This window comes from Falco peregrinus, chromosome 12, assembly GCF_023634155.1.
Source record: "Falco peregrinus isolate bFalPer1 chromosome 12, bFalPer1.pri, whole genome shotgun sequence".
In the NCBI taxonomy this organism is placed as follows: domain Eukaryota; kingdom Metazoa; phylum Chordata; class Aves; order Falconiformes; family Falconidae; genus Falco; species Falco peregrinus.
The window spans coordinates 18,288,173-18,297,091 of NC_073732.1; the positions used below are offsets into that span (position 1 = coordinate 18,288,173).

At 43.6% G+C, this 8,919-nt stretch overlaps 1 protein-coding gene across 6 annotated transcripts in view; it reads left to right on the forward strand.

The window, feature by feature from the left end:
• The window catches only part of ARMC9 (armadillo repeat containing 9), a 67,618-nt gene extending 64,675 nt beyond the window's left edge, over positions 1 to 2,943 (forward strand). For all 6 annotated transcript variants that reach the window (XM_027787246.2, XM_055817259.1, XM_055817260.1 and 3 more), the window contains one exon: positions 1,897 to 2,943. In XM_027787246.2, the coding sequence (XP_027643047.1) occupies positions 1,897 to 1,919 (23 nt within the window). In that variant the 3' untranslated portion in view covers positions 1,920 to 2,943. The remainder of the gene's footprint in view (positions 1 to 1,896) is intronic.
• Positions 2,944 to 8,919: the final 5,976 nt, after the last annotated feature.

Below are 8,919 nucleotides of genomic sequence, written 5' to 3' on the forward strand. Positions count from 1 at the left end.
AAGAAGGGAAAAGCATAGTGTGTATGTGTGCACACAAAACTCCTCTGCACGTTCTAGTTTCTCCAGGGTGTCTTTACACTCCGGGTGCATGTCCTATGAAAAATGCAACATACTTAGGTTGCTCTTGTAGGGCTCTGGAGTAAGTTCCTTTTCCAGTGTCACAGTGTATAATTATTTTATTTTGAAATTGCATTAAAGCAGAGCGTAATCAGAGTTCTACATCACTCGGGTTTCCTTGTTGATTCAGTATAAGTAATTTTAAAGACCAGACTCTTGGATTCTTCTAATTTTTATTGGATAGGATTTGTCTTACAATATAGCTCTTATCTTTGCTGTGTCTGTGCATCCTAAAGCTGAATTTGTAGCAGGCATCACATCTTAGCTATGTGTCCATTTTCCTTTTCTCCCAAGTTTTTGTTTTCTATCTGTCCACCTGTGTCATGAGACAGAGTTGGTGTCAGCAACTGAATATTAAACTCTTATCTTTCCGCTAAAATAGCAAAGAAATTATTTTGCAAACAAGTAGTTTTCCATTCACTCTGCTTATATGTATCCTGCATTGTTGTCTGCTGTCACAGGGCACCTATTAGTTATTGTTCATCTTGCAGGGGCTTTCACACAGGTGTTTATAATTGGGAAAAGTGAGAGGAAGGTGATAAGGACCAGATTTTTAAAGGACTAAAAAGGGCTTTAAGCACCTATGTCCAAAGTTAAGGCTCTCAAAGGTAATTCCCAACCGTTACTTAAAGGTGCAGGGAAGGCATCTGAAGCCAGTAAGCCCCTAATGTTTCCCTAGTAAAGCTCTGTGCTACTGTTTGTTTAATTTTCTAGCTGAATCATCTGTAAGTCAAAAATTATATCAGATGCACAGATATCAGCAATCAGTAGATTTCAGCAGTTGTTGTCTCCCTTTGGCTGACTATGTAGGCATGTCAGCTTGTAAGAGGCTCTGTCTCAGTGGCAGACTGTCTTTAGTTTGTGGGTTTCTTGGTATTTCTGGAGAAATACACGGGTTTGTAGCTGACAGGCATGATGAGAAAAACATGAGTTTCTGATTGTACTTACTCTATGTGCTCACTTATTTTAGAGACACGTTTTTAGCTTGCTTTTAAATATTTATTAGAGGTCTATTTTCTGGAAATAAGTTGCTTTTACATGAGCCTAGCTGGACTAGCTGAACTGCTCCTCTTGGAGCATGGAGTGTGTGGAATGCCTGAGGAATGCAGAGGAAGCACAGGTACTTAGTGCAGCTGCAGGCCTGGGACCAGATTCCTGCCTGAGATGTAGCCCACTGCTGTTAGCTGAGCTCTAAAGCTGTACCTTTAAGCAAAACCAAGCTCCTCCAGATAAAACCAGCTATTCTGGGATTTTCTGTGGATTCCACTTCCTAGCTGGTACAGGGGTAAGTAACACTGGCAGCATGGCTAGAACAGGGGGTAGACCTCCAAGTTTAGACTTTCAGCTGTGCTTTTGCACTCATGTGGACATGGCTGAATGTTTAAGCTACTCTGTTACGCTGCATCTGCTCCAAGCAACTCTGCTTGGGCATGCTCAAGCTGTTTGCAGTGTACAGAGTCCTGTCTAGGGCACAGCGGAGCTAGGGTAGTACAGAAATCTTTACCAGAAGAAAAGAAATTATTACTGTCGGGAATGCAACTGGGCCCTGGTGACTCCCTGCTCCTCCACAAGTTCTTTCAGTGTCCCCTGACAAGTGGCTGCCATCAGTACATTCTGCATTTTTAAGCTGAAACATCAGTGGTTAAGGTGCCTTTGTGCGTGTTCTTTGTGGTGTTTGTGTCACTGTACAGGTTGAACAAGTGTTGCCCTCAGGCAGCTCCTGTCTTGTAATAAATACTGCTTTCAGCTGACAGACCCTTTCTTGCCATTTTTCTGCAGGCAGCCAGTCCTACAGGAAGTGAGAACAGCTCCTTTCCTCGAGACTCGCCTGTCACATTGTTGAAGGACAGAGCCAGCTTCCTGTAATGAGCTTTACTGGCAACCTGCAGAGAAGAGGGTGAGGTTGCTCACTGGCATTGCACAGTGATTCAGGCATTATCTGATGGAATGCACCTGTTGTCTCTAAAACTAGCCAAGACAAGAGCCTTGTTACTACAATTCAAGGTCGCAGCAGCAGCCCAGGACTGATACGGGAGATGAATATAGTCCCAGTGTCTCCAATAGTTTACTCTATATTGACGTTGCCACCTTGAGAAGAAACTTTTGCTCTATGCCTTCTGTGTCCCAGGGTAAAGGGCCTTTGGAGACAGTATGTAGGGCTCAGCACATGAGTCTGACCAATTAACTGTCTTTTTTACATATTGCTTGCTGAACTAGCCTGCCACTTGCTTTTTTTAAATTACACCTTTGTAATGAGTTGGAAGGTATCTGTTCAAAGGTTCTGCACTAGGAGGGAAAATGTGCACCATATGTGCAGAGCCTCACTGCCTGGAGCTGTCTTGTGTGGAGCGAGATCTGTGTTTGGCCACCAGAGACTGGAGAGAAAGTATTTCATTAACTTGTGATGGACCTGTGGCAGTTGAAAAACACCGTGCCAGTGCCCAAGGCAGCATCCATGCTCACCTCTTGATCTGATCAGCAGCTTTATCTGCAGCAATTACTCCTATTCCTTCTTCCTACGTTTTTTTCTTAATTCTAGTTTAACATTTGTGGAATGAATAATCCATTTTTTCTGCTGGAAGGACGGACTTCATTCATAGAAGAAACCATAAGAACATGAACAGATCAGAAGTAACTTTCTCTTTACATGTGGCTGTGGACAATCTTTGGTCTTTGTTGCTTTTTTATATGTATCGGTTCTGAGCAATGGTCTGGTTATGTCTTACGGATTTTGTGCTGGTCATCAGTGAATCTGAAGTGCTGGCTGGGCAAGAGAGGTCAGGAAGCCCTCCAACTAAATAAAAACCCCAGCAGTTAGTTCTGCCAGTGAGTTACAAAGGTAGTGCTCTTTGTTGTTGTTTCTCTCAAAAGTAACAGGGACCGGGAAACACTAAAGTCTTCACTGAGGGCTGGCTTTACAGTAACACCCCCTCATGTGACAGAGCTGTTAGAGCAACAGCAACTAATGCAGTTTATCTTTGAATTTGGCTGCTGCCTCAGCAGCAGTGCACAAAAAGCAGGCAGCATATTTGCCACAGGTGGACTTCAAAAGCAAATGCTTTAACAGGTACAAAAAGGGAAAAGGTAAGGCTTTTGTTCTGGCATTTCCATTTGGAGTTTGAGAAACAAACAAGTGGAACACAGTGTGAAAGGTAAAAAGCTCTGATAGTGACACTGCCTTCCCCTAGAGCAGAGAGTTGTAAAGCCACCAGTCATTTCCTTAGAACCAGAAGAAAGCTTTACACCTCTGCGGAGGCCTTGAGTTGTGCCAGCAACTGAGGAGTCAAGGCCATTTCCTGGTGTGATGCAGTTCCCATGGAACCTGCCAATATCAGTGATGCTGTGTCAGGTGTTTGCAGGAAGAGCTCCCACACACAACTTCAGGTAACCCCTTTGGATAATAGATTTTAAATTGGAATCGGGTTGTTTTATAGGAGGAGGCACCCCTGGTTTATTATCTAGCATATTTGTGCGGAAGTTATAGTTTACTGCTCGGTAACTTCAGGGTATCTAAAGGTCTAACATAAAGCGGGCAAAGTATGGGTGTTGCTTTAATTCCCAAACTAAATAGAACATAAAGTGATTATAAACACTTGATAGCCTGTGTGGCATAGATCTCCGTGCTAGACAAAGAAATCACAACAGATCTCTGACTTGTGCTTAGATTCATCCAACTCCTCTCAGAGTTAATAAACACAATTAATGGAAAAATGTCCTCTGGTTCACAAAGGGCTAATGGAAAACAGCCGTAAAAACTCACCTAGTGGTTTTCCAGGGTAGGCGGCTTTTCTTCTTCCTTTGAAATGCTGTTTTTTCCAGCATGTAAAACCAATGGCCAAGTTGTTAACACTGAAGTGCTAAGCGCATGCATTTGCATACGTGGATAACACAGAAGGGTAACACAATGCTCCAGCAGTTGAGTTTTATTTATTTTATAGCAGTGCTGAGTTTCGTATTGGAACAGATCTGATTCTCAGATGCAGAGCAGCTTTTGAACAGTGTTGAGTGTAGACTATTTTGGGGCAGGGGGAGCAACCACCCCAAAAACCTCACTGGCTTTACCATTAGGAGGTCAAAACTGTATCACTCCTTACAGGTCAGCTGAAGGTGGTTGGTAGGTACAGCTACAACTGCTCCACGATACCAAGATTTGTGAAAAATGAAATGCATCTTGCGGAACGGTACTGCAGTCAACAAGCTGAAGCGTATGTACTTGAGCGTTCATTTCTTATTCTGGCCTGTTGCAATGCAGAACTCTATAGGCATGTTTTTCCATGTTCAATTCTTAGATGTTTTGAAGTGTGAGTGAGTGTAGAGTTTGAAAAGTGAGACCAGTTTTTATGTTAGTGCCTGAGAAACTTCATTTTCCAAATACTTCAGAGAAACTATGGATATGCTTAGAAATTAATTATCTGCTGAGCAGTAAGTTGAGGGGCCAATGCAGTAAAGTGTCCTCCTTTCCTGTGTTGTTCACAAAAAGCCCCAAAAAGCCCCTGTGATGCCATTCGGAAGGTTTTGAAGCTAATGAAAGAAAAATGTTGATTCTGCCTTCGTTGTAGTGCTCCACCATTCAGGGTTGAAAGGTCCCTGGGTAGAGGTCAATAACACATACATAGCAAATTCTGCACCTCCCTCTTAAAAGTTGTTAGGTATTTTTTCTATATGCCATGTAGAGGCTTTTGCTAGATATACCGCCACCCTGGTAAGTTCATAATGGGAGCAGTGGAAATGGCCTGCCTGAATAAGAGGGGTGTGTTTGTACTTGAAGTGGCTGCAATTTTGTTTACAATAAGCAAATACAGCTATTGCATAAGACACACAGATCTGCAAGGGAACTTCTTCTGGGACCAAAGTGCTGTGTGGTGCTAGCATGTCTTTTAGATGTAATTTCTCTATATTCAGCATGATTTTGTTTATGGACAGTGTTGTATGTGAGATGTAAACTGGTAAGTCTATTTAAATTTGCATGGAGGGCTTGTTCTGTACAAGTGCTTTAAAATTATCTGGCAGTGACTGGGTAAAAATGCTTCTAAAGGGTTTCTTTTTCTTTGTCTTTTTGATAGGTTTGTTTGGGGTTTGATGAACTTTTAGGGTGTGCATTTGTTTACGTTTCACTCTCTTTTATTATCAACAAAGTCTGTCCCCAACGGTTTTGTCTCCACATGAGTTGAAAGCACAGGTTCTATTCAGCCTGGCCTGCCTCTGCAGAGATAGCGTTGTTTGCTCAGAAGTGTTGCAAAGCAGGCACAAGCCATTCATTGTTCATGGTCTCTCATGGAGAGAGCCTTGGCATGTGGGATGCCACCAGTGACATTGGTTTGGTGTCAGAAGGGTTGTTCGTTGGAGAGTTTAAGTGTGTAGGAGAAGGCAACCAAGGAAGTTACCTGGAGGAGAAATACTGCTGTGATGGGGAGTGACAGTGGTTGCTTGGTTTGACTTTGTTTCCTTTAAACAAAATTCCACTAGTCTTTATAAATGGCGGTGGTGGAGGTTACAGTGAGAGATAAAGAGCAGTGTGTTGCATTCATGCATGTCTTTGAGTGGTGGCAGCAGAAAAGCAAGCAAGCTACCTTCCCCCCAGCTATTGAACCACATCCAGACTTACCTTGTAGCTTGGGGCTTGAATTCATCCTTGAGCCAGACCTTCCTGCCAGTTTGGACCATCCTCACACTTGCCCGCAGTCTGGCTCAGTGTGGGAGGAAGCCCTTGCCCAGGAGAGGCAAGGCTGGAGGCGCACCTTGCTCGGTGTTGTGAGCTAACGGAGTCTGTGAGGCCCCTCGGACACACCTGGCTGCGCCGTGTGGCCCAGGGAGCTTGAGATGTGTGGGCATGGCTAGCAAGGAGGGTATCGATGTAGCCATGCAAACCTCCACTGACCCTGGTGGGAGCTACGTGTCAGAATACCTCTGTGACTAAGCCGTGTGGGCTTCTCCAGGCAATGCTGCGCTTTCCTAACCACTGCTATTTGTATAAACTGTAAAAGGAGTGGGACTCTTGAGAATTTATTGATGGGTGAGAAGCAGCAAGATGTTTCAAGACAAACAAAACAGACTTTAAAACCAGACTGTTCTGGCCAAGCTGTATGGGAATCTGCTGCTAACAGATTTTAAAAAGAAGCCAACTTCTGGTTACAGAACATACAACATTGTCCTACTGCGTTATCAGACCAGTAAGTCTTCTAGCCTGGCGTCTTGTCAGTGGTTGGGATCTGATATTTCAAAGCAAGTTTCTTCCCAGCTCCAGATGGCTTTCTACCCTGCAGTGGAAGGGCATTGTATTCCGTTAAAGGATTGTGATCCAACTTTCTGCTCTTTAAGGATCTGATGCTCTCCAAACAACAGGCTGAGTCGCACACCCTAGGACATCTAATAAGTTTCTGGAACGTGTCCTCCTTTTATTACAAGTTCTCTCAGCAGTCCTTGGCGTATGGTCCAAGTTTCCAAGAAACTAGGGCAGTAATTTATTGCAGTGAAAGTGAAAATGCTTCACACAAACAGTAAGAAATCCAGGTGCCAGCTTTAAATGTTTGGTTTCTTCTTCTTCAAATATGGGGAATGCTGTTCTGACGTGATTTTAAGTCCACAGATTTGGGGAGCGTCAGTTACTTTGTTCGCTCTGAGTGTGAGTGACCTAGCACTGTATTTAATTTAAAAAATGGTTTCCAGTATGCCTTGCTGGTTTTCATCTTAAAAGTCTAATTTAAAGTATTCATTTTATTTGTTTTTCTTTTAATGATGCTGAGAGCTAATTCTGCTAATTAAAAGAATAAAAAGGACAAGTAAAAATGAGTGGATACCTGAAACAGTAAGGTTTATCCTGCAGGTGTTTAAAGTGTTTTATATATTAAGCTGTAGCTGACAGCTATGAATGCTGAGGCTATCTGAAAACCAGACCACCTACTAAGGGATTTTATGAGGCGAGGACACCTCCACCTACTGATCTCAAGGAAAAATTCTGGCCTTTGTGGGTCCAGACTTCATTAGATGCACAGTCCTCTTCCTCTGAAGAGTGAAAAAGTTGAGCTAACATGAGGATGGGATGTAAGTGCTGGAAATAGCAGCTCCGTGCCAAGTGATACAGTTCCTCATTTGGTCTGCCATGTGCCGGTCTGACTGCCCTAGCCGTTGTCTGGATCCGGTTGACTGTTGGCAGAGGTTGAATGCTTCCTGAGAACAAATCACTTTATTGTTCATGTCTGCTCATGCACTGCCTTTTGGGAGTGTGGTTCATGTTGGTAGCAAGAAGCAGGGCCATTAGCACCAAATGAATTCTTTGTCAAGCAGCATGTCTCACTGAAATTTTTACCCTTTTCTCTAATTGCTTTTCCCCTGGATCGAATTTGCAGTATCCTAATGGACTGGCTCCTATTAAGCAGATGACTTGCCTTTTTTTTCCCTCTTTTTTTTTCTTTTTTTTGTTTTTATGTTAACTCAGCAGATCATGGCCTACCATGATTTTCCACAAAACTGGCTCCTGTCTTTTTCCTTCTTTTCCAAGTGAGCAGCGTGGCAGCTCTGGGACTTGAGGAAAACAGTTCTGTTTCACTTAAGCCCCCTCCATCCTCAGGCCCTGTGGAAACGGGGCTGTTTGAAACAGCCAGCATTTCCATCCTAACTGCACCAAAAGCTCAATGCCATGGAGCTCCTAGTCATGAACCACCACCTCAGGGAGTGATCCACTGGCAAAGTACAGTAGCAGTTCTTGAGGATCCCATCACTCCATGCCCCAGCAATACTGGTAACAGCTGCCATTGCTATTCTGTTTCAGCCCAGACCCAGGGATTGGGACTGTCTGGAGCGGCTGAGCCAGTGTAGCCACACTGCAACTGGGGCAAGTCATGGCTTATGAACCAGCACAACTGGTCCCATGGTTCATTGACAACCTTAGTGCTTACACGATATGAGGACACAAGCAGCTTAGCCAGTAACTAAGGCTTTTAGGCCCTGCCACAATACACAGTAACAGCAAGAAAAATTTGGTGTGCTTCTCCCAAAACTTAAAAATTGGCTTGGTTGAGTTTTTCAGTCTTATGTATGTGGAGCTAGTTTGAACTTAGTGTCATCTCATTCAAATTCAGGACCTGACCATCGCAGAGAATGGTTCCCCATTCGTGCAGAATGGGAGAGAAATAATTTACTTTTGATTCAGTTTCCACATAGATGAAAATCTTGAGTAGCTAAATGGCTGTGTCCTGTACTGTAGCTTAAAACCTCAATATGCTTTGGGGAGGGGCAAGGAGAGAGCATCATAAGTCTCTGTTTCTCTCTAACCCTTGTTATCTTTATGCCTCTGAGGATGCAGGTGATGAGGATGCAGGTTTCACAAAGTCGTGCTGGGCGTTGCAGGAAGGTGAGTCTAAGCAACTGTGAACTTCCACAAGTCTTGCTGGGGCTTCCCAGTTTCTCTGACCACATGTTTGCAGCAACTGAAGCAGAAGCCAGTGTCAGCAATTGTATGTGACCTCCCAAGTCGCCCAGAAATGGCAGCAATGAGAACCAGTTTCATCTTGAGTCCTAGCAGGGTGTCTTGGCTTCTGGGTCATGTTTATCTGCAGGGCAGAGACCAAGAATTTTTAACCAAAACCAAACTAAGTGATCTTACACCTTTCTGATGACAATAATGCATTTGTGTCTGTAGAGTCCAATCTGAAAAAGAGGTATCCTTGCTTTACATCTCATTATTTTCATTACTTGACAGTATTTTCATTACTTGTCACTGGTGAGACAGAAATATGTCCTGTGTTTCAACCTAGTCCAGCTTCCCCCAGGCAGCTGTGAGGACGAAGGTAGTTTTCTGCAAGC